This window comes from Triturus cristatus, chromosome 6 (genome assembly GCF_964204655.1).
Source record: "Triturus cristatus chromosome 6, aTriCri1.1, whole genome shotgun sequence".
Classification (NCBI taxonomy): Eukaryota; Metazoa; Chordata; class Amphibia; order Caudata; family Salamandridae; genus Triturus; species Triturus cristatus.
Genome location: NC_140589.1, coordinates 1,352,573,828 through 1,352,600,692, shown reverse-complemented (window position 1 = coordinate 1,352,600,692; position 26,865 = coordinate 1,352,573,828). Strand labels below are relative to the sequence as shown.

The 26,865-nt window shown below is 41.1% G+C and overlaps 1 protein-coding gene across 1 annotated transcript in view; it reads right to left on the bottom strand.

Annotated features, from left to right (window-relative positions):
• Window positions 1-26,865, bottom strand: part of PUS10 (pseudouridine synthase 10) — a 339,122-nt gene that overhangs the window by 150,610 nt on the left and 161,647 nt on the right. Inside the window, exons 8-10 of the mRNA XM_085612358.1 lie at window positions 19,322-19,367; window positions 10,149-10,213; window positions 7,432-7,517 (exon numbers count right to left, since the gene is read on the bottom strand). Of these exons, the coding sequence (XP_085468484.1) occupies window positions 7,432-7,517; window positions 10,149-10,213; window positions 19,322-19,367 (197 nt within the window). The remainder of the gene's footprint in view (window positions 1-7,431; window positions 7,518-10,148; window positions 10,214-19,321; window positions 19,368-26,865) is intronic.

The following is a 26,865-nucleotide window of genomic DNA, read 5'->3' as shown; positions in this document are numbered from 1 at the left end:
GTTTTCTGCAGTCACAGCATGTTTTGGAGCCTGAAGTTTTAGGAAGGTTCATTGTTCACTTGCACATTGGATTTTGTTTTGGGAGTCCTTGAATGACCGACGAACATGGGAGATCCACTTTCCGGAAAGGAATTTGAAGGCAAAGAAAAAAAGGAACGGATGTTAGATCTACTCGGTCATATCTGGGGCAGACAGAAACCTACGTGGAGATGCACAGCACCATCAAGCAGCGTGCAGGAACATGGCTAGGAAACGTTCTGGATCCAGTTTGGCGCTGGGCAAATATTCTGAACTAATATACTAGCCATTTTCAAATCAGTATAATTGCATTTTGGCCCTATATCCTTTAAATGAGCACCCATTAGCTCTTTCCACCTTATTTTAATGTGTTAATCCTTACTTTTTCACGTCTGAGGCAGCTGAGCTCTGAGCAATTGTAATACCTTACCTCGTCTTGCAATAGAAAGTCAATGAAGATTATGGTTAACTCCTGCCTTTTGTTGAACACGGTTTAGTCTACACCAGACATTCTGTTACATTGATTTCATTTGTGAATAACCATCAGTTGATGTTTTCCACATCACGTGGTAGCGATTCTTTTCTTGAGTCCTGTACCTTGAATATGGAATTCATCCCCTATGAACTTGCATCTCTAGAACGCCCACGTGGAACTCCTTTCTTGGCTCTAGTGTACGTCAGCCAGGACCCTATCCTTATAGAAGTAGCCTCACCTCTTGCTTTAAATTTAAAATAAGTCAAGAATCCAAAACAACGACGAAAAAAGAGCCACAAAAGTCACATATACACAAACCAATAAGCAATGACCACTTCAGCAAACGCGGTTTAAAAATATTACCAAATGAAATCACCTCTGACATATACAACATTCAACCGCACACAGTTAACAACTAAAATACAGTACTCAAAATCAAACACATCCAATTAATCCAATAAAGGATACACTGATAAGTGTTCATACAAACCACATATATCATCCAATATAGGATTCACTCTTCCACAAACATCGAATAAGCAATGAGATTGAACAGATTGGGTTTGTTCTCCTTCCGCGGCTCTCGCTTATCATGGAGTTGAAGCTCCTTTCAATGTCATTCCTCTCCAGGTCAGTGGCCTTTGACTTTGCAAGCCATTAGGAGTGACCTTCACCCATTTTAAGAGTAATCTCTGTCCTACACAGTGTAGGTTTCTGTGGGTGCTCTGGAGATTTATGCTCTCTGGAGTAAGAACCCTTTTAAAGAATAGGAGACTGGCATCAGGGCCGGCTTTAGTACTGGTGGCGCCCTGTGCGACAATGTTTGTTAGCGCCCCCCCCCATGACCACCTCATCACGGATTCCCTCACTACCACCATTTGACAATGCCCCCCAAGTCACCATAACCACTGTCTCTTAGATTCATGTAGTTTTCTACCACCCCTCATACCAGTTTAGGGTCTCAGAACACTTTACATCACACATACGTTGCACGGAGACAATCATGCATGTGTAAATCAGTGTATAGGAAATGTTACCTAAAGCAGAGGACTACAATGTGTAGGAGTCACATGTCCTTCATAGTGGTAGGCAGTATCATTTAAAAGGCCTTGCTCTGGAAAAGCACAAATTAAGAATTTTAAATGTAACATCATTGTTAGGGGTTTTGTTTAATAATAAGAGTTGATTTCTACCCAAATGAAACATTTCTGCAATACTAGGATAAGGAAAGACTGGGGAAAAAACATGTAGCTGCAATATATTTCTTGCAGTTTGCATGAGCTCTTTGATGGCAGTTAATAGCTACTGCTCTATGTTAGGATTTCAACTTTTAAACTGCAAGCAACAAAAGGATCTTGCCGACAAAAGCGATAACCCCTTTATAGTGTATGCAGAATTGGAGAAGTTATTGGCAGCAGGCATATTAACCTTCTTGGCTATGATGTTAATCACTGGAGTTATCAATGGTGAAATTTTTAATGATGCTTGAAAATTGCTTGGACAAGGAACGTGGCATCTGGAGCTTTTAAAACAATAAAGATGGTGCCCCCTCCCCAAGTCAGCGCCTGGTGCGGTGGCACCGTTTGCACCGCCCTAGAGCCAGCCCTGACTGGCCTTGTTATTATTAGCCGACATCTATGAAGCTTGGGTGGTCAACATCTTCCTCTTCATTTATTAACTACGCATTGTCAAAAGCCTCTTTAAAAAAGTACGCTGTCGGCACACGGTAGAGCCCTTTTGCTCCATGAAGGCGTAGGGAGCCCACCATCTTGTTTCATCTGGGCTGAGCAGTCTTTTTGCAATATACGGTTTTACCGCCAAAAACTTATTTTCATCATGACCCCTTGCAAACATAAATTACATACCTTATGAAGATCAAAGATAATCTCAAATTGCAACGGGACAGAATTTAAAAGATGAATATTTTCTATCAACTGCCCACAAGTGAGTAATTCTCATATGACCTGTCCATAAGTTTTACAGTCAAAAGTTGTTATTCTGTGTGAGTTGATCCGCAACTACGTCAGTACAGCTTTGAATCCGATGCGGAAAAAAAGAAATCTAAGGTGGGGTCTGTGCCCTGGTGCACTCTGGTTTTTCATCACTTACATGATCTTGACTCCGTCGATGCAAGCTTGAAATCAAAACTAAGACTTTGGAAACAAGCATTGGCATAGCCAATAGGTCTCGCTTTTGGGACCTTATAAGTGTTTAGCCATGCAACAATTGCATAACTAAATACTTATAAGGTCCCAAAAGCGAGACCTATTGGCTATGCCAATGCTTGTTTCTGTTTATTACTGCTCTGTAGTAATGGCGGCGAACGGGTGCCACCATTACTACATAGAAGTAATAAACAGGAGAAAAAACAAGCATTGGCATAGCCAATAGGTCTCGCCTTTGGGACCTTATAAGTGTTTAGCCATGCAACAGTTGCATAACTAAATACTTATAAGGTCCCAAAAGCGAGACTATTGGCTATGCCAAGCGGCCGCAAAAGTTAAAGGGATCGTGATCACGATCAAACATCAAAGCGGCCGTGCGGTCACGAAAGTGAAAGTAATCGCGGTAAAGCTGGCGCGAGCGCCCGCGCACATGCACTTTAGCTCTAGGCTGGGCTGGTAGCACTTTTTGGAGCCCTCTCAATAAGTCTCGCCTGACCCAGCGCAGACCAGCGCATGCGCTGGGTCAGGCGAGACCTAAAAAACTGGCTCACGGAGAACATCAAAGCGGCCGTGTGGCCCCGAAAGTGAGGCGCGCGCGCCCGCGCACATGCACTGTAGCTCTATGCTACAGTGGTAGCACTTTTTGGAGCCCTCACAATAAGTCTCGTCAGACCAGCGCATGCGCTGGGTCAGGCGAGACCTAAAAACCAAAAGTGCAATATTCCAAACACAACACTAGATGGCAGAAAAGGACACAACAGATGAGCTACAATCTTTTTGTAGTTAATTACGTAGCGCGAATCATGGGCACCAGATTATACATTACACAAGGTCAGACTGTTTTTAGGCACAGGGAAATGAAGTGATTTGGCCAGAATCACACGTTGAACCTACGCGGAGACTCCAAAGTCGGCAGATCTGTACGTTATGCCACATGTTGTAGACCTGAACTTACTCAGAAAATAATGGCAACAGTTACGCAGATGTAGTGCACACCACACAATGTTCAAGCAGAGTCAGATTTTATATATCATTAGATTTTGAGCGTCATCACCAAACACCCTACCGCCTCAGGTGTATCCACGGACCTAAACGTTGGTACAGTTCATCTACTTTGCAGGGTACTCAAGAAAACATTCAGAGACTAACAGTAACTGATGCTTCTAGTTTCTTGACGGAAGTTGCGACTGAGGTCACATAAATTACCAATGAGACCAACGGCCTCTGCAGACGCATGCATTTCCCACACGGAGGCATTTTTCAAAGCTTACAATACAGCACGGCTGAAAAAACGGCTTCGGGCGACCCTCTTCTGTCTCCAAAATGTGAATACAAAATAACATTCTCACAGGTAACAAAAAAAAAACATGTCTCATGTGGAAGACACTGATATGTATCAATCCTTTGTCATTATGTAGCTCTTTAGTGAAAAGCAATAAGAACACTGAGCTGCGTTTAAACGCAAAGGGCAAACTAAAGAGTTTCGCTTATGAAGGGAAATGACATAGGGTGCACAAGGAAGTGTCCAAGGTGCATCACAGCGCTGTGCCTCATTAATTTTAATATAGGAGAAATATCTGGGCACAGAACCGCCTGCCATATAGATAGATAGTCAACAGTCCTATTTTAGCAGGCTACCGTAAACCTCGAGGATTGAATTTAAGGGGTTCTCCCCTAATCATCAGGCTTTTTGTCAGAGGTTCTGTTTTTCTTCAAAACTTTATCATCCACTGTTCTCGTCTCTGAATGCCTGGCTACAAAACATACCCACACAGTTTGAACAGGTGGAATATCCTATTTGCTTACGGCACATAAACGTTGGATCGTTTTTTTCCAGCTGAGTATCAGGTACATGCTAAAGTTTCAGAAAGAAATGGACATTTCCTACGTAATGACACTCAGAAGAAATTCAGTTTCATTCACTCCCCCACAGCAGTAGTATACCTATGGGTAAGGCAGTAGCCAGAAAATTAAAACGCCCCCCACTTGACCAAGACATCTAATCACGCACCAAGCATGCGAGGCAAGCAAAGCTAGCCATCTCTAGGAGAGGTCCCTTCACCCTTTCACCCTCTTTCCACCTATTCATCAATCCTTCCCCCTTCTATCTCGTCAGCCCTTCATCTGTAAATCTATTCACCTTTCCATTCATCCTTTCGACCTTTCATATATACAATAATTCTTTCACAAATCCACCAGTCATTATATCTAAGTTATACATCTATTCATTCATCCTATCATCTATCCATCCTTTCACTCTTCCCATCTGTTCATTATTCATCCTTCAATTCATTCACCCTTTAACCCATTTATCCTTTCACTATTCCATCCATCCTATCACCTTTCCATCAATTCATTTTCACCCTTCCTTCATCCTTTCATCCTTCTGGTCACCTTTTCATCCTTTTTTTCATGTTTCTTTCCTTCCATCCTTTTCTCCTCCCATTCATTTTTTCCTATTTCAATCTCCCCATATTTTGTCTCTTATCCTACATTTTTCTTCCCTTTTTCCTGCTCTCTTTTTATATGTGCAAAAAGAACAATTGATGGACGGAATGCAGAACAATGTCAAACATTCACCTCAGTACAGAGATCTGGGCCTAAATCCATCATTTTTTTGCTCACCATGCCATTCCAGTTTGAACCCAGCCATATAAAAATCAGTCTTGACCCTGTGCCCAATGGGAACAGTCCAGCCCGAACTGCCAGGCCAGGTCCTCCCTGGACTGGAACCAAGCATCCTAGGACCGGATTCGGGGTTTCACCCCTCATCAGCCAGGATAGCTTGAATCCAGTGGCATGGAGAGCACGGGACCCACGTCTGGGCCTACCCGTCCAATCGGATGACAAATGCAAAAAGAACAATTGATGGACAGAATGCAGAACAATTTCATACATTCACCCCAGTACAGAGATCTGGGCCTAAATCCATCGTTTTTTTGCACACCATGCCATTCTAGTTTGAACCCAGCCATCTGTGACTGGGGCTGAGTGTCTGAAAAGTTTCAGAGCTTCGTCCATAATCTCCTTGTATTTGCTCTTTTTATATTTGTCCCTCTGTCTGTGGTTTATTTATTTTAAACATTCCTCTTTTTCTATTTACGTGTTCCCTGTCAGTGCACTTCCCATACCCCTCTCTCACAATATTGCCTAACAGTATTATTTATGAGATATTTTGTCTGCAAACCTGCAGACAGAAGACGCCCAGGAACAACTAATCAATGTTCCAATTCGCGATCTACTGGTGCCCACAAGCAGTCCCTGCTTAAGATGCTTAAGGGGGGTTCCCTACGACACTGCTTATGGGTGCAATGGATACCTTCTATTACATTACTGTACACAAGGCTACAAATCCAAGACATAATAACAAGAGCTGACAAAATCAATAGGTCTGGCTTGGCTACGAGCCTTTTGACTTTGCCAATGCTTTTTTGGTTTCCCCATGGTTTATGTAAAACTTTATTGCTGAAGGAGCTGGTGAGCCTTCACGCTATACAAAAAAGATTGGCTGAAAGTAAAAATAGTTTTTGGGTGAAAAAAGCACATGTTGTCATAGTAGGCCCTGGAACTGAAGAACTACTTTCGGGGTGTATATCATTCTTGTTAAAGAGCAGATAAAAGTCACTCACAATGAAATTAGCCAATGGCTGAAGTCGGCTGACCTGGCTATAGTGTGCTGACCCACTGCCCCATGATGAATGCGGCTGTGGGCAAAAAAAATGTGAATGACAACAACACACCAATGGACGAAGAGGACTATCTGAAAGTTCCTAAAAGTAAACATTTTAGTAAAATAAAAAGGTCTTGGCTAGCACAAGACTTAAATTGGACAAACCACAAACATTCCAACAAACGATCGGTTGTTCATGCACAATGACTACCCATATCTATACTAACAAACTAGCACGTGGGCTGCGCAACGTTCCACCTGACACAATGTATGAAATGGGATGCAACATACGCCACCATCTAACATACACTTTGAAGGATCAATCAATTATTACCATACAATAGCGAACAAAAACTCACAGTTCCACAAGATAATATGCATGAGATGAATTCTTATAGCAAAATTCAATAAATGCTTGACATCAATACAAAACAAGGTGCTCCAAAGAAAAAGTGAAATGCTGCAGTGCGTGTAAGTTGTGGTCACTAGTGAGATGAGATAACAACTCAATCAAATACATCTTATTGGCTGCAATACTTCATGCTGGTCAAACATGTCATTACATGGATTCAAAATAGTCCCAAAGCATGCATAATTTGAGAGAGTAGTCTAATAATGGAGATGAAGTCGACATTTCGAATACATGAAACCTTGAGTTATACCAGAGTGTTCACCAGGACTTCGACATGCAGTCACTACCTATCTTAATGGAAAAGTTCGGCACTACAGCAGAGATTGGGAGTGGGCAGCCAGGGAAACACTTCACCCAAAACCACACGGCATATAACAGGGGTAAAACATGCCCTGTAGGCATGTGCACTCAAACGCCAAAAATTTCAGAAAACAGAGGTTCTTTTTTTACATTTGTAACGCATGACTTGTGTACTGTGGTCGTATAAACTAGCTAAGGTTTTGGTGACATTTTCCAAATACTTGCTTATTCACTTTTAGGCCGTGTGATTTATTTAGCCATTACTGAACTACAACAGACAGCTACCATTTTGTATTGACAACATATAATTACTTTCAGGTTCTGCATACAAATGTGCAAATCTTTTAATGATACAATACATTGAAAATCAGTTAACCCAACAGTACTATACCAGCCACAAATAGCGCAGAATGAGTGCACTGAATTTCAAGAACTTCACAGCTGGTTTTCGGTGGCTGTGGAAGGCTAGGGAACTGTCTGCAAACAACAAAAAAGATCTATATAACACATATTTAGATTGTCTTACATTGAAGCCCCAGATACTGCTTTTGCATGCATATGAAATTAATTTGTTAGAAAAAAATACTTTTCAGCTCAAACAAGACCTATTCCAGTATGGCACATCTAAAAAAAAAACTGCAGGGAACTTGTCTCCTTACAACACTACTCTGATGCAAATTTCTTACCAAATTCATTGTCTTTACACATTTGTTTAATATTGAATGATGACAATCTGAAGATGCTGGAACTTACTATTGCCATTGAAAAATTCTCATTAGCTAGTCAAATTGAGGGATCAGTGACTTTCAAATGATTTTCCTAATATTTTCCTTTTTAGGTCTCGCCTGAGACAGCGCATGCGCTGTCTCTTGCTGGCCTCAAGCTTGCGGTTACGCACGCGAGCAGCCGCCAGCTTTCAGCGCTCGATCAGGCGCCATCTGGACTCGCCAGCCTGCTTTTACTTTTGCTGTAGCGCGCGCGCAACACTCGTGTGCTTTTTTAAAATGTTCTTTTAGAAAGCGCGTGCACACAACTCCCGGGCTTGTTTTTTTTTTGGTGTAGGTGTTTGACACATATGGAGAACAGTCAGCCATTGGGATGCCACCGCCGTGCATTTGGGAGTCGGTTTCTGATGATTCATGTTGCATGTCTGTCATTTTAACCTGTTCTATCATTAACCTATGTTATGGTATTCAGTTTAGCGACTTCGGATGGATTGAAGGCTGTGTTAGCCTTGCCAGCATTCAAACTAGTGAAATGCAGATCAAAGCAAATCTCGGGGAGGAGTATTTAACTCGCTGAGCCATCCTTTTGGGCTTAGTAACAATTGTGGTTGTTTATTCGGGGCCAAGCAGGAAGCGGACTTTGAACCAGCTGAACTCAGTCACCTGTGAGATACGTCCCAATCCTTGTCTGGATGTGTCACCGACAAGTTTCTTTATCTTCACGCTCATGTGCAGCTGCTCTCAGATTGGGGGTTCTCACGTGCACACCTTTCAGATACCAGCCTGAAGCGTATTCTTCAGTACAGTATGCAATGGGGGAAATATTTCCTCTGTATCAGGTTTCTAAACCCTTTCAAGCTTTATGGAGTTTATAAAGGGCCACAGTTTTCAAAACTTGCAGACGTTTTGCAAAGCAACTGTTTCAACCTTGTGATCCTGCAAAGTGTCACCTTTGCAACCTTCCCAGGGGAGCTGCATATTTCGCTGACCCCACCCACCAATGAGCCGCAGTACTTACGGTGCAATACCTACTCTCCCCAGCAGACGGTGCCAGAGGCCAGGACCTATGCTGCGTGTGTGAGGATCTGGTGCCCAAGGGATATAGGCAAGACAAACGCACATACTCCCAGAAACACAATTCTTCAGGTCACGTTGTTTAAGCACATCACTGAACCCTTAGCCTCTGGGTCTGGAGCGATTCAGTGCGGCCTTTGATTTCTGAACCAGAGAGACACCCAAGTCCAACACCTTCGGTGAATAAATCTTTCATCACAAGCGAACAGTGGTCCAGTCGTTCACTAACTGCAGATTATTCTACGGTGTCGTGAGCTCTGGGCAGTTTGTGAGACATAGTCACAGCTGCAGACTGTCCATGCAGTTTTAATGCAGTGACCACTGGCCAATGCACGGTGTTGTCATTCAAACAGTCTTTTTTCTAAATTGTTCTCCCATAAGCAATTTTATTCCACTCTTGGTAGAGCTGTGCCTCGTGTGTAACAAGAGGTTTGTGTGCATCTGAGGCAGTGCAAACCCAAGTGACAGCGACATTAAAGATTTCCCATAAGCAATCTCATCAGCAGCCATGCTTCTCCAGTTTTGGTGTTTGTGCGTATCGCTGTGAGTCACTGTGTCTGTTTAAAATTGTCTGTCAGTGCGCACTGGCTTTTACTTGTATTGTCTGCTGTGTGCTTAATGTATATATCTGTGTCGCTGGGTCAGCTTGCAGCGGCATTTCTCTGTCACTCACACTTACACATAGCTGTTTGCCCATGTGTTGTGCGTGTCTCCATGTGCCTCTTTGTTTCCTTTTCACGTCTAGAGAATTGCCTGTTTATTGTGTGCTTGTTTCCGTAAGTCGCACCTTCACACTGATTACCTGTCTTCATCTGTGTGTGTGTTCATCTCTTTGAGGATCTAGCTTGTGCCGGTGGTGTGTCCGTCAACCCGCGGGCTCATCTGTTCATTCCTTTGTGTGTCTTGGCGCAATCAACAAATCCAGACTGCTCTGCAGCAGCCTCCGCCTCTTAGAATGAGCCGTGTTTACAGAATGTTGATCATTATAACCACCGACTAAATTACACACAGCAGGAATTAACACATCTCGGCAAGGACGAGCAACATCCTGTGATTTAGAGCAAATCACTTAATCTCCCCGTGCCTAATAAAAACAAGCATTGGCATAGCCAATAGGTCTCGCCTTTGGGACCTTATATGTGTTTAGCCATGCAACAGTTGGTGTTGTTGCACCAAGGATATTGTGCTGCTTAACTAAATACTTATAAGGTCCCAAAAGCGAGACCTATTGGCTATGCCAATGCTTGTTTCTAATCATGTCAAGACCAGTTTAGCTTTTACAAGTGAATTAGACTGAGGATATACTTACTTATGGAAATCCTCATCGTTTATTCTCTCCAGTGCCTTAAGAACAGCCATTCTAGTGAAAACAGACTGCAGAATGAAGAAAAAAAGTTTAGAGGAGCCGGGAAAAGAATGCTTGAAACAACTCAGCTTTCCGAGTCACTCTATACAAATACATGTTTAATTTATCTATCCAAGTTTAAATACAGAAATAACAGAATTATTTCATGGTCATCAAATGGGTTTTCTAAGTAATATAAGTAATGTAGATATTTCATGGCACCTTTTTAGGTCTCGCCTGACCCAGCGCATGCGCTGGTCTGGCGAGACTTTTTGAGAGGGCTCAAAAAAGTGCTACCAGGCCAGCCTAGAGCTACAGTGCATGTGCGCGGGCGCGCGCGCCGCGCTTGACCGCGATTAGTTTCACTTTGAGAGGGCTCAAAAAAGTGCTACCAGGCCAGCCTAGAGCTACAGAGCATGTGCGCGGGCGCGCGGCCGCTTTGATGTTTGATCGCGATCACTTTCGCGGCCGCACGGCCGCTTGGCATAGCCAATAGGTCTCGCTTTTGGGACCTTATAAGTATTTAGTTATGCAACTGTTGTCCCAAAGGCAAGACCTATTGGCTATGCCAATGCTTGTTTTAAGAGCTGCTGAGTGAAAACATGCAGAGTAACTCTATAAAATGTATGAACAAGGCCCATGCAAGAACTTCATAATATGTTAACAATCCTGAAATTGTGCAGCACTCCGTTGAGTTGTTCCTGATACAGCCACACCTGCCACTTAGAAATCTACATCTGAAAAGATTAGGCAGGTAGTAACAAGTAGAAAGACAAGGTAGACCAAAATCACTTTCACACTTGTGGATTGAAGAATAGCCCCACGAGTCACCGGCTTGCAGGGACCCTTCCCTTAGGGACACATGAAGGAATGAAGTCAACATTGTGATTTAATTTTTTTTTTTTAAAGAGGTCTGAGAGTACGGTAATAGTTTTAAATCTTTTGTTGTCTATTTAATGTATTTATAATTATTCACACAACAAATTCCATTAGGTTGACAAACCCAACGAATTTTGACATAACGATTCACATCGAAAATGGATCAATCTTCACAATAATGGAAGAGTTATTTGATTTAGTAGGACAATTGGGGCATGATAACCGCTAAGACTCTGTCCTAGCTCTGTTAACAGGAGCAGGCATGGGCCACAGTGGTTATCATGCATCTTCATACTACACTTCTTATCCCTAGACCACAAAATATGTGGAAGACCGAAAAGGAATACTGAATAGTAACAGTAGCTGTAAAGGTCCTATGTCCTTGACATCCCGTCAACCATAGTTATAAGATAGAAAACAAACAGGCTTAAAATCACACCTTTAAGACAGTGATGAGGGACTGTCTATTTGTGGAGGGGCACATATGAAGAAAATGACAGCGGATATGAGAGGCAGACAGCAAGATCACCTGGCGGAGATAGAAACTCACCATAAGTGAACGTGTGTGAGGGGTAATGTTCTAAACATATGTGGGGAGCTTTGAGGTGAAATACCCTCTGGCAAGAAGGTTAGGAGAGAGAGAGACTAAAGCAGGAAGACTGTTAGGCTCCAGGTTAAAGGCAAACATGGATAATACTTCATAGGCACTATAAGGGGAAAGGATGGGGCTATGTTGATGGAGGAGGGGTAGAAGGTGAAGAGATTGGATAGATTTATCGATGGCTCTATGACGCGGAGTCCTCCAACCCAGAAGCAGTCACATCGCAAGCTGGGAACGCGTAGTACAGAGGCCTCTCTCCTCTCCATGAGCAGGTTATAACTAAGGGCACAGTAGTAGTAGTAGTAAATTAACTTTATTCGGTATCCAAGTACTATCAAAGTGCACATGTGCAAAAACATTACAAAAAACATTTCATAAAACCAATATAAAAGATGTTACAGCACAGTTCATTACAAGAGAGGCGGCACCATTCAGAATGTCATTTTCTTCAGACGTTATTTATATGCCAGATGGAACCAGAAATTAGACAAGCTATGTGCAAATTGAGCAATGGATACTTAAATAGATACATAAAAAGAACTTAAAAAACTATCTTCAGCAATATATATATAAAATCAATGTTAAAAAGCAAGAGACACATTAAAAAGAAGACACAGTATTAAAGGCCATAAAGGGCCTCAAACTTTCTAAATTCTCAGGCCCACATCGTTTTACACCACTGTTCTACATAACATTCTCACTGCAACCTCAAAACTTACTGACCAGGCTGTTTAACACTTTTGCGAAGAAGGGACAAGTGGCTCCTTTGATGCCGGAAGATAAAGTAAAGTGATTCTCAAGGTGGAGAGAGATAGGGAAGGCTGTGGGTCCTGTACGACTCTTTCGCTGTTTTATGTTGATGTGAAGATTGCTACATATATCCTGGCAATACTGCTGAATGAATTCATTCACCAGCTAGTCCAAGTGGATCAGACTAGCTTTGTGGGGGGTTGGAGAGTGAGAAACAATACAAGACTGCCCATCTAATTTAACATCCCCAAAGCTCAAGGGAGAGAGGGTACTAACTCGAGGCCAAGAAAGCCTTCAACTTGGTGGAGAAAGCTATTTTATCAGAGACCTTGTGGCAGCGAGGGGGTTTGGTGACAGTTTCATGGTCATGGTTTGGGTTTTCTATGCACGGTTGATCATGTAGATTAGATTTAACAACTTACAGTCTGGGAAGGTAGCTATAAGTAGGGTCAAAGAGACAGGAGTGACTACTCTCTACCCTACTTTTTGCCTTATATCTGGAACCCGCAGCACAGAGGATCCCCAACAATTGCACTATCAAGGAGTTCAATTTAGGACCCAACAAGTTCAAACTAATGATGTTTGTAGATAATATACTCTCCTTGGTTTCTGACCTGGCCATGTTGATGTCATCTTTTTCAGAGGAGATGGACCAAGTCAGAAGAGTTTCCAGCTACTAAATCAACACAATCAAATCATCGGAGGTGTTGAACCTCACTGCTTCCCACAACACTCCCATTCCAATAGAGGGACAGATCATTCAGTATAAAGGGATACACTGCACACACATATATATATATATATATATATATATATATATATATATATATATATTATGGACTGTTTCTTAAGAACTACTTGCTAAAGCGTTTCAAATGACTTCCAGAGATGAAGCAATCTGCACCTGTCATGGCTAGGCAATGTGGCTTTCATGAAGGTGACTACTCGCCGAAGAATTCACTTCCTGCCCCTGCCAGTGGTGGTACCACAAAGCACTTTGGACAGAATACAGAAGTTGTGCACCAACTTCATTGGGAAGGGGGGGGGGGGGATGGAATGCTGGAAATAAGGCTAAGTCTTCAACAAGACTTCTACTCCATAAAAAAGCCTAGGCTTGGGAATCCCGGACCCACTTAGTTATTACAGAGTGGCACAACTGCAGTGTATATGGGAGTGGTCACAGAAATGAACAGAGCACGACTGGAATTTCACTGATCACTTGCTAGGGGAGAGGTCCCGCTTGGGATGATATCAGAGGTGTCGGATGGAATAGGAACTGAATTAAACTTTGACCAACTACCCATCCCTTTTCACTTCTCTGTTCAGCAATCCTGACTTTCAGTCTGACATGAACCCGGTAATCTTTAAACAATGGAAGGATAACAGAAGCCTCAAACTGGGAGACCTCCTCAAGGGCACAATCCTATTCCCTGAGTAGGTTAAACCGGAGTTTGACCGGAGGAGATCGAGAGCTTCCACTATAAACAACTGAGAGAGTGGGCACAGCATCATTTGGTCACAGAAGGGGGCCCCAAGGAACTGACTTATTTTGGAATGCTCCTGCAGTCCTCAGATAAAAACAAGCACTTATCAGTTCATGAGCGCGGCAGAAGGCACTCCTAAATGGAAGTTTCAGAACACTTGGGATGTGAAACTGAGGATAGCATTAGATGAACCAGAATGGGATGCTGATAGCCTCAACATAACTAGGGAACACACTAACATGGATAGAAGGGAGGCACGCCTCAACGTACTGCTCTGGTGGAACTATTCTATAGATAGAGGGGGGTTCTGAGCAACCTACAGCAGGCGATAGGCAATCTGGTCCGAACTGCGATTCCTAGCATCATGCTAGGTTGAATGCCTGAGGTCCATTGGCGCACTAAGAAAGGGAGAAAATCAATGGTACCAATTATGTTATTCAAGGTTCAATACTTATTTTTGGGTAGATGTAGCAGAGATGATCCTCCCCTCTTGGGACACTGATTCAATATAATGGGAAGTCACTAGACATACAGATGAGTTCTCACAATGTCCTAGGGACTGCGAAGCAACTCAGTAGAAAATGGAGTCGGCTATTGGATGTCTTCAAGGGACAATATGATGTTCATGAGTCCTGAGAACTTGAAGGGCTTTTTACAACATGTCAAGCCCAGAGGCTTGGTAAAGTTCTTGTCTTAGCACCAGCAGTTTAACAAACAGATCTCATCGCTTAGCAGAGCCTTATACCGGTGACCGACTCCCCATGCGACACTGCGTTGTAGATGGAGAACAGAGAGAGGGAGGTTGGGGTGAGTGGATTACATTTCTGTCATTTCTGATAATGGTCTTTTTAAATTTTGTGTGAAAGAAAATACATATTGAAGCATACATTTCGTCATCTCTCTTTTACCTCTGTTGTGCTAGAAGGAAAATTGGCTCCCAGTGGAAAATGCTAGGGACAGAGAAGAACCCGTATGCATTCAGTAAGTTGGAAATGTCAGGCCCCAATGCATGGAAGGTTTCTGAGCCAATGAGTCTCTAGGTGTTATGAAAGGTCCCTGAGCCAGTCTACAAATATGACCACTTATTCTCCCAAGTCGTTCTTTGAGATTTTCACCAATTCTACAGGCCTTAGATATTTTAAAACACATTTCTTGACAATCGTTTTTCCAAACACTTCCTAGTGGACGCCACCTTCCCCCAAAGTTTGTGGAAGATTCAACTGAAATTCTTTACAGTTTTGACAAATATTTCTGCTTTAAAACAAAACATTTGCTAACAGAAAATATCACTCTCACAGTTCTCTTTAAATTGATAATGATTAGAATACCGAGATGACATGTACAATACAGACAGAGATATAATTTGAACACAACTTATAACAATGCACAGCAGTATTTTTGTGATCAGTTTCAAATAAATAACCCTTTAGGAAGAAGTGAATATGGGAATGTGTTCCAGTGAATATGGAAGTTTATTCTGGGCAAGAAGGAGCAAAAGAGTTCATGCTTCAGGCAAGCTTTTTTTTTAGTTTAACGTTTAATGCAAAGCGCTTTGCTCACATCTGAATCTTTCCTTAATTGGTACACATTACAAACAACTCTACATGCTTTGAATCTGGTAGGGGAAAATAGAAAGTATTCCTGGAGGGAATTACATTACAAGCATACCAAGAAGACATCTTACTAAGCACATTTTTCATATTGGTGGATATTTGGGAATCAAAGTACTGTGTGGTAAAAACACTTTTCAATGCCATCGTTAGATAACCCATTTATCCTTTTTAAATATGTTTGCTATGCCACAACATTGAGAACAGACACACCATGTGGTCTCTAAACAAGTAAGGTTGCTATGGAAAACTGTCAAACTGTAAACATAGCAACTAAGTAGGCTAGGCTTTTTAATAACAAGCACAAATATCTCAGTAACAGTGGTATTCAGTATGACTGAGGAGTTTCATCCAGTGAAGGGCTAATAACCCCCTTCATTTTGACACTGTTCTTTCGTCTTATGTCATCAGTAACAAGCTATTAAATGATTCCCCTAATAAAATGCTTACCACTCATTCCATCATAAAAACAAACTGTCTGAGATCAAAGGTGTATCATTTCTTTCCTTTCATTTCCATTGCTGCAATTTAAAAATTGTTCTGCAGCACACAATTCTTGTGCTAAAAATATATAATTTTGTAAAATGTATAAAGTGCATTCATTCAGTCAAGGACATGTTTTTTGCGGTTTTAAGTAGTTTGTGATTGCGTTTTCATTACAGGGTAAAGTCCTTGGCGTTAGGGGCAAATCAGGAGGTTCGGTTTTGCCTGTTTTGAATGGTATTATGCTCAGCTACATCAAAAAGGAGGTAATAGATGCAAATAGATTATTTTGGATAAAGCTAATAGGCAAATGCCATTTACTTCTAATACTAAATCAATAACTACTCTTTATTACTGTGGCTTGAACTGTTCTTTTACCAAAAGATGAATGATAGTATGATAGCGAGAGGAGTACAAAATCTATCTTTGAGACACCAGATAATGAATGCATGAATGAATGAATGAGGTATTTATAAAGCGCAAAACTGCCACTCTAAAAGGAGCATCCTGGCGCTTGTTTGGAGGTAAGAGGAAGCCCAGGAGATCCTATTTAATAGTTGATTCAGTTTAAAGTCCCATTGCTCACTGTACTCTATCATACTATCTGAACAGGTCCACAAAATCCCATCTACTGTTGGCCAAGATTAGGGGTTCAGTGTGCTTTAAAATGTGTTATTTGCATAATGATGCCACTCACAAAGGCCACGGCACAGCCGGAGCTAGAATTTCCGCTGTGATGTACCACAGGCACATCGACACGATGATAAAAGTAAATAACGGGGCATATATATACAAAATCTTAGTATAGAAATGGATGACACTTCCCCTCACTATGGCCAGCAGAATTGTCCTCATGAAAATGGTGGTTTAGCCGAAATAGTTATATCTAGTTCAAAATATTCCTACCCCTCTACAAAGAGTCTTCTTCACTCAACTGAGATCCATCATGATCAATCTAGTATGGGCAGGGAAACAACTGCGCACTGGCTGGTCCAAGCTACGGAAACCATATGATTAAGGGAGTTTTGGCATTCCAAATTTTGAAATCTATTATTTGGTAGCACAGGCCCACATTGCTCACCACTGGATACATAATATGCCCCACATGTGCCCCACATGTGGGCTTGGAGGGTCGGCTGGCAGACCTTGCCCCCTTACAGGCCAAACTGTACTGTAGATCGAGATGGTGAGGTGCACCGGATGGGTTTTGGAGTGGGTCACAGAATTGTAGGGTAACCATGCTAGATATTCAGATTAAAGTCGTCACACATTATCTATGCGCCCAAACAGACCCCCAATATTGCACTATTTCCACTGTTACGTTGCAAGGGGCTTAGGTTGATGGGGAACCTATTCCCAAACAAAACATCAAGGATCATTGAGGTCTTTCAATCCCAGTCACCCGCTTCGGCTACCAACAGCCTGGGTTACTATCATCTGAAACATATGCTAAAACAACTGCTGCCATCGTTCCTAGAGGCTCCAGCAGACTGCGGACTATTGTTGCTCTTACTGGCAAACCGATCTCCAACGCACTTGATCACACATATGTACAACATTATCATGAGATTAATCTCTGAGCTGGAGCTGAATGCCCGGTCACTGTGGTCCTTAGACCCGGGCATGGAAATTATGGAAAAGCAGTGGGCGTTCTGCTGTGCACAGACTAAAGAGATCTCCTCCAATGAGAACTATAGCTTACTGCACTTCAGATATCTCCATCAGGCATACTATTTCTCCATTTGCATGGTTAATCGCAACTTATCTACCGACACCAGCTACTGCTGCTGCTTTGCCATTCAAGCAGATTTATTTCCACTTCCTCTTGGGGCTGTACAGCAATAGCTGCAATTTGGTCACGTGTGATACAGGTATTGAGTGTAAATGCGATGATACCAATATCCTCGACAGGGGCATTGCTGAATTATGTGTGTGATATCCTCAAACATTACAGGAAAGTGCTGGTGATGGCCATTTTGTTGGGTCCAAGTAGGGTGGCAATGACACAGGGAGGCATGGGCATTTCCCAATTCAAGCACTGGCTAAAGGGCATGTTGATGTGCAAGGAACTTGCTGCGCTATATGCTGAGACTTTACCACTTGTCTCAATACCGTTGGACCTCTTGGGGCCACTCAGGGAATACGTGGCTTGCCAAGGCACAAGCCGACAATCAGAAGAGATATCAGATTTACGGTCTGATTAATATTTTTAGAGAAGAGAACTGGACCCCTGAAATCACAGACTCAAGATGGATCTCGCAGCAACATGTATGATTGGAAAGTGGGTGTGGGCAGGAGGCTGGTTGAACAATATACACCGTGTGTAACAATTTCATATTCTTTAAAGTGCTGATGTATAATGTCTTGCAGTTGGACTGGTGCGAATGTTCTATAAAAGTTTAATGGCATAGAAAGGACAATAATCAAGATAAACACTTTGTGGTGTTTTTTACAATCTCCCCATATTGCATCATTGTTTCTAACAAGCATTGGCAATGCCAATATGTCTGCCTTTAAAGGAATGCTGTATGGTAATGAGAAGAATTACAAGTAAATAGCATGGGAAGAAGTATGTATTTGTGAAGAGAATAAAATTAGTGTAGGTTGCACTGTCAAGCCAGACCAAAATATTCATGTAGGTTAATGACTGCCCTTCTCATATCTGGGCTGCTGCAGAAGAAAACAACATACATTATCTAGTTATCTCAGACACTTTTATAGCATTTCAATGTCATGTGTGTGCCCGTGAAATTTCAAGCTTAGGCAGCTGGATAAATAAACATAATGATCTTAGCTGAGTGGTGGGTAAGCACTTTTTCTGATGAAGCACACAACTTTTGCCCAATCAAAACATGTACTCTGGGCTCCCTATAGGAGGGTGGAGCCAAGGCCCCTCTCTAGTGCAATAACTGTCTCTCAACAGCAGCGATGTCCGGCCATACCATAAAAAGGAGAAAACGGTTACCACTCTCACTACCTCTCTGTCTCCTTTATTATATTTTTGATGTCGAGGAGTATTTACCCTTCAAAAACGAAATCTCCTAATCATAAGTCTGGTTCATGAAAGGGTGCCTGGTGGGTGGGGTAAGTAACACAGAGTGGTCATATTTTAGCTCACATACCTTCTCTGGAATGTATACAGAGGAACTGACAACTATTAAAAGATGCAGGTAATATTAAACTGCATGCACGAATAACTAATTGCAAGCAAGACAGTGTATTGATATTTCAAAAACCAATAGAATATTTAAATCGCTGTTAATGCATAATCATTTAATAGTTTCTAAAAATAAACCAAACAAAACAAAAAGCAACACAGTGGAATCCTACCAATTTATTCTTCGTTGGCTTGAAACAATCTGGACATTTTGTGGCCCTAAAAGAAATAAAGATAAACAAGTGACTGGGTGAAGTCATATTCAAGCTATTGCTCACCTTCTTGTGCCATCAATATACAACCAGGAAAAAAGAAGAGTTAGGCCCGAGGGGCAAAGCACAAGCAGGGCCGTAATATAAATTGAAAAAAGAGAAGGAGCCTGTGCCTTGTGTTCTTTGTAAGCTAAATAATTTTGCTAAATAGTCAAACACATTGATTTCAGTTTGAACTGGTATTTTAATTTAACCTTTTTATTGTCACTAAGTTTTTGTTCTTCACTACTTTTTTTCAGTGTGAAAGTGTTTGGTCATATCAAAACTCTATACAACCTTGTTTACAAAAAGTTGTTAATAAACATAAATCAATAAAGCATAAATGTGCCGTTCAACATATATCACAATCACATTTTACATAAATATAATGTGAAACTCTAGGAAAAACATCAAATACATATATCACAATTGATAATACACTCTTAGTTATGATCCGAAAGACTCTTTTAGTGTCTTTATTCGGTATCCAATTATAATGTCCCAAAGGCGAGACCTATTGGCTATGCCAATGCTTGTTTTATTTATGCCAACCTTTCAGCAGTACATTAAAAAAAATATATAACATATGCGAAAGTGTGTTTAAAAAAAGAAGGGGTCTGGCAGTAAATGGCAGCTGTCGAGCTCTACAAAGATATAATTATAAACGTTTTTCTTTTAAAGACTCTGACAGAAGAGGAGGGGAGAGTAATAATGATTCGGGGCAAAGTGAACAAGGGAGGAAAGCAATGGCCAATGGGTGGTGGTGGGGAAGCAATGGAGGAGCTTGAGGTGGGGATCAGAAAATGGGAAAAAAATTGAAAAATATCTCCAGGTAGGGTGATGGGAGTAATGCACGAATTAGGGATTTGAGTAGGAGGAAGAAATATGGAGCACACAGATTTATTTGATGGAAGAATCCGCACGAGGACCAGAGCTAGAGAACACATGCACTCTCTTGGAATGCTCTTGAAATGCTAAAAGAAAAAGAAAACCCTTGATGTGAGTCGTAGAAGGATACAAGTCATCCAATCAAAAAGCCAGTTCAGAAGCTATGCTCCAGAGGAGGGATAAACACAAAGAAAGGAAGAAACGCAATTTAATGAGAAGCTAATGAGAGTAACAAGAAAGACAACCAATGGTAAGCAATGGACAGGCTCTAGGCCCACTGTACGTTTTTGGCACGGTCCGCACAAAGTCTTTTGACAAGAGACAGCTAAAATCTGTCTGTAGGCATGACATAAGAAGCCAGAGTTGTTACTTCGTGTGTTGGGCATGGCCGGCAAACAGTGGTGTAGGAAAAATCTGCTCCGATGCACTGACTGCAGTCGCCAGGGGTGGAGTTAGAAAAGCTCCTCATCTGTATTTGCAAGGGCAGAACAAACGTGGGCTCTGGGCTTCACCTACTTCTTTATTTTGTCACTGCCTGTCTTGATATTGAGAAAGACAGAGGCGAGGTAAGATAGGCAGCTGTGGGCAGGGTGCAGTGTATGTGAAAGGTGGGACATGTACTGGTGTGTTGTACATGTCCTGATATTGAACTACGGTGTAATTCGTTTTCACTGTTGAAAGGGTGTCTCTCCCGTAGGTTAACATGGGGCTGCTTTGTAACTCTCTTACAAATGTAGCTGGCCAAGGGGAGCTGAAACAAAAGTGGAGTTTAGTATGCGTGTCTCAGTTGCTGTAGAGGGAAACTGCAATCCGATGCCGTCACCAAGACTGCTGGTGGTTCCGTAACCTGAAGGCACTGCAGGGGGCACCGCCGCACTTTGCACCACAACCCTGATCTCACCGACAATGTCCGCCCACTGCAACCGAGCCACTGCTTGCACCGCAACCTGTGGGCACCGCACTGCCTTGCTTCACTCCGCCGCCCTGGTCTCACCGAAGACGACGCTGCCAGCTGACATTGTCACTGCGGTCTGAACTGTGGTCTGGGGGCACCTCTCATAAGCTATAAGAAGCACCGTCCCGTTCCACAATTCGCAGCCTCGGCCCACCGCAGCCAGCCCCAAAGACCGACGTTCTTCGACAAATGCCATCACTTCCACCGAGCCCATCAGCATCGTGATGAGCACTGCCCCACTTTGCACCACAGCCCTGGTCTCACTGATGCCGCTGGACGACCGCCACCGAGCTGCTGCCTGCATCGAGGCCTGAGGGCACTGCACTGCTCTGTTTCACACCGCAGCCTCGACGCCCTCCGCTGCCGCCCCACGCCACAGCGGTCGGCCAAAACAAACGGTACTGTTTAAAGAGTCTTCCTATACCTCAGCCGGGCCACACCGCCATGGTCGGCCAGAACCTTGGGATTTGTTGATCCACACCGCTGTGGTAGCCCGGACAGAGCTAACCACTTCAAGGAACTGTTTTTAAAGTCTAGTTTTGCTTTATGGGTATTTTTTAATAAGTGTATGTTGAATTTTTAAGCCACAGAGAGAAAGGGGGATCGAAGTACAAGAACCCGCACCAGTCTAGAACGTCTCAATAAATTTTAGATAGCAACCAAGGTGCAAGCGAGTCTGGGACACAATCCCCTATATCCCAAAACTAGGAAAACCAGAAGAAAGACAACTGGTTACACTAGAACAAGCAACAAGAGGTGGCCCTTCACACTTGTAGGTATTTGATTCTCAACAATCCACAAAAAAGTACAGTTATAGTGTAATTGTATGCTTATATAAAGAAGCAACGTTATTCAGTTGAAGTTGGTTTTTCATCTTTATTCATTATGTAACCGCCAACGCGTTTCGTCCAAACATGGACTTCTTCAGGGCTACAAAAATATATGAGAAAAAGTACTATTTACAATATTATATGTACATACATTAAAAACATTTTATACAACAATATATACAGAGTCGTCTTCAATTTATTTTAAATATCTCTTCTTAAGCATACAAAGATTGAATATATAGCACTGTATAGCAAGTATATATATACCATCTCAAACTTAATACAGAGATCGAATATAAGGAAAGAAATGATGGAGGAGCAAAATAACCAAAGAAAGTTCTTACTGTTCTTTTTTCTTTAAACAAAACCCGGTATATTTTCTTTAGTCACAAAGGAGCAATTAAGTCCCTACAAGAGAGCCATATTTAGTTACACACATACCTTAGCAGTAATCTTTTATCTCTATTGTCAGATATTCATGGTCAACATATTTAACACAGTCTGTTTGTGAGCGGAATTATCCGGACATCGTCCATCTTATGTTTCCATTAGGGTAGTTGGTAAGTCCTGGAAGGGTATAGAGATTAATGATTCAAGATAAGGAATGTGTAGAAAACTGTCCTATATTGCTCAATGAATATATTTCGAGGTTCTGTCAGGTTTTTGAGTAAGGTTAATCAAAGTGGTACATACATATGAAATGGCTAGAATAACTAACTTTTATTGTTTTCCTCTCTGAATTATAATTATTAATGTTTTCTTCATTTAGTACGGTTTATCACAGCAAAGAATATATATATAGCACAAAGAGACAGGTACATTTTCCTGCCTCGTTATAAGGGTCTATTCATTTTACCGCGACTAAGTCTATACGAGTTTATTGTCTACAGCCATTTCTGGATAGTGGGAGCAACTATAGGAGATACTTTAGCGAACATATTCTAGATGGTGTTTGCTAAAATCTGAAGATACAACAAGTATATAGTGTCGTTCAATTTACTAGTCTTATTAAAACATCTGTCTGAATTTTTATTTAAAAATCTGAAAAGGATTACACCTTCCCGCTTCACTATGTACACTTATACATTGAGCCAAGACAAGGTCTATGCAGGCGATGTTATGGACAGCCATTTCAAAGTGGTTAGAGCGCCCATAAATAAATAAAGTTTTTAAACTAACATATTCCTAATTATGTCTTATTTTGATTAATGTTTTAGAACAAATTTAAATGATAAGAGAATCTCATAGTGCAAACGCAACAATAACTTGCAGCGAAAAGAAGAGGCGTCCAAATAACACTTACGGTCACAGTATTCATTCGTCTCGTACGGCCGTCTAGTTCGATTAGTGAGTTTGAACAAGTCTGTTTTGGACCGTATATTTATACGGAATGCAATTGGTAAATTGGGTAGTATAATTGTGCAATTAGTCTAATTATTGCCTTTATTAGGCGCCAAAAAATACTGATAAAGTAAAGAAAAAGACGCGATAATACGCGCCATTTTGAAACAGGTAAATAGGATAGGATAAAAACATTTTTATAGATTTGTAAGCAGTCAGTCATATGATCTAACTAATGCAAAGATATTGATCCAAGTTTATATTGTAAACTTTAATTCTAGTACAAAATCTTATAAATTTAGTGTTAATTTGGGAACCAAAGTGAGTCAGACCGAAGCTGTACAATTTGTTTGGGCGCCATCTTGTAATGGTGTAAATTACTTCAGAGGAGTAAAATACGGAACCAAGAATGGACGTAAAAATACGCGCCATTTTGGAACAGGTTAGTTAAATAGGAAGAAAGCCATATATAAATATATAGGCAATCAACCATATGATCTCGCAAATGTAAATGTATCTACACACATATATAACTGACTTTTAATGTAGTGATTGCTCTAGTTCAATGTCTATCAATCCTAGATCTGAAGTAAAACAGATCGAAACGAAAGCGCTTTGGGCGCCATCTTGTAATAGTGTAAATTACTTAAAATATAGTTACTATGTGCATCTCTTATGTAATGTCTATCAATTTAAGATCTGAAGTAAAACAGATCGAAACGAAAGCACTTTAGGCGCCATCTTGTAATGGTGTAAATTACTCAAAATATAGTTATTTTGTGCATCTCTTATGCAATGGTACTGATTACTCAAAAAGTGTACAGATTCCAGTGAAGCATGAAATCAGTCAACATAATAAATTCTTAATAGAGTACATATGTTGCACTAAGCTATGATAAAAATGTATATAGTGAAAGCAAAAAAGGGGGAACGTAATTTGAACATCAGGGAAGATACTACGGTTGACAGTGGGCTTAGAAACACCTCAAAGTTCATACCCCCCAATTCTTCTACTAGAACTGGGATTGAGGAATTTGCATACAAAGTAACAGAAGATCTGTATAAGTTGGAGGATAATCATACCCTCAACTCCAAATGTACACATCAACATAATATTACTAAAAATGAAAGAGCCTTTCTTCGAACCCTACGAGACTACCCTGATCTGGTCACCCGGGAGGCCGATAAAGGCGGTAATATTGTGATAATGAATCGCCTTGATTACATAACTGAAATAGATAGGCAATTGGGAGATTCAGAATGTTATGTAAGATTGCAATGTAATCCTACTAGAACCATTGAAAAAAACATAAATGGCAGACTAAGAGATTGGCACGAATCTGGTTTAATAACTGACCCAGAATACAATTATTTAACAGCTACCAACTCGAGACATTCCTGCATCTATGCACTTCCAAAAATCCATAAGGGGGGTTTATTTCCACCAGGAAGACCAATAATATCTGGCAATGATGGCCCCACTGAACATCTGGCTGAATATGTTGACACCTTTCTACAGCCTTTAGTACAAAATCTCCCGTCGTATTTGAAAGATAGTAGTGAATTACTTTGTAAACTTGAAGATTTTGGATGGGAAGAGGATGTTTTTACGTTTGTAACCATGGACGTAGAAAGCTTATATACTTGTATAGGTCTGGAAGATGGACTTAGGTCTTTAAAATGCTTCTTGTTCAAGCGCAATGCATGCCATTTGGAACACACTCATATGTTACTTGCCATGTCTGAAATGATTTTGACTCAAAATGCATTCATGCATGGGGAGGAGTGGTTCCTCCAGAAACAAGGTACTGCTATGGGCTCCAGGTTTGCTCCATCCTATGCTAACCTCTTTATGGGGTTGTATGAGATGGAGCATGCCTGGGGCCCGGGTGCCAAAACATGGATCGACAATATCCTCTTCTATACTAGATACATCGATGATGTTTTCTTGATATGGAGAGGTAGCATTTTTTAACTCAATGACTATTTTCTCTTTCTTAATGATAATGAACGGAACATCAAACTCACTGTGAATAGCTCGAAGCATGAGATCACTTTCTTAGATCTGAGGCTTTACATAAAAAGAGGGTGCTATTTACAGTGATCTATATAAAAAACCTACAGCTTGCAACAGTGTGTTACATGCGTCTAGCTGTCACCCCAAGACCACTATTGTGGCCATCCCATATGGTGAGATGGTACGCATCCGCAGAAACTGCAGTGAGGACATTAACTTTGAGAATCACATCTGCAAAGCAAAAAGGGACTTTAAAGCAAGAGGGTATGACGTTAATTGCCTAAAGAAGGCTGAAGATAAAATCCGATTAAGAAAAAGAAAAGACACTTTAACACATAAAAAACGAGAAACTAATAGGACTACCTTTGATCAGTTAGCATTTATTACAGAATATGGGATATACAGCAACCTTATCTTTAATATATTGAGAAAAAATTGGCATTTGCTCAAAAACGATAGTCTTCCACCTTATCTTGTCTCAAAAAAACCTAAGATAATATACCGGAAAGGGACCACTATCAAGAAAATTATATGCCCAAGTCATGTTGTAACACCGAAACCTGCTCTTTCAACATGGTTACCAGTAAAACCCAACGTTTTTCACATTTGTGGAAATTGCTCTATTTGTAAATATGGTCTGAACAAAAAGAAGGTCTTTCAATACAATGGCCCAAAAGAATATGAGATGATGTCCTTTATCAATTGTAATACAACGTATACTATCTATGTCATTATATGTGCATGTAATAAGATCTATGTAGGTAGTAGCATTAGGAATCTTAAAATCCGGATTCAAGAACATGCAAGGGATATCAAAAATAGGGATGCAAGAAATCCGGTGGCTCAACATGTTGTAGATGTTCATCCTAATGAAAGGGACATTACATTTCATGCTATAGACCATATTGACACCAATATTAGGGGTGGTAATAGAACCCTACAACTTAGACAGATGGAAGCACGCTGGATCTGTAGGTTACGGTGTGTGTCTTTGGGCCTGAATGTTCATAAGGAATTTCATTATTTTCTGTAAATAACATTACAATATTATGTAAATGTGTATCACCAGGGTGGAGTGTATATATAGGAAATTTCACCTCTTCCTATAATAGGATATTTATACATCCTCTGAGCAAAACATAATTAAAACATAGCAACATATGGGTTAAAAGACATCTCTCTTTAAAGTTTTTTCTATGCTAACTGAGAGAAAGAAAAGTAAGAAGAAAAAAAACATTTCTGCCTAACGAAAACGTATGAATAGATTTTGCCTTTGATTTAGTTCCCCCTTTTTTGCTTTCACTATATACATTTTTATCATAGCTTAGTGCAACATATATACTCTATTAAGAATTTATTATGTGGACTGATTTCATGCTTCACTGGAATCTGTACACTTTTTGAGTAATCAGTACCATTGCATAAGAGATGCACA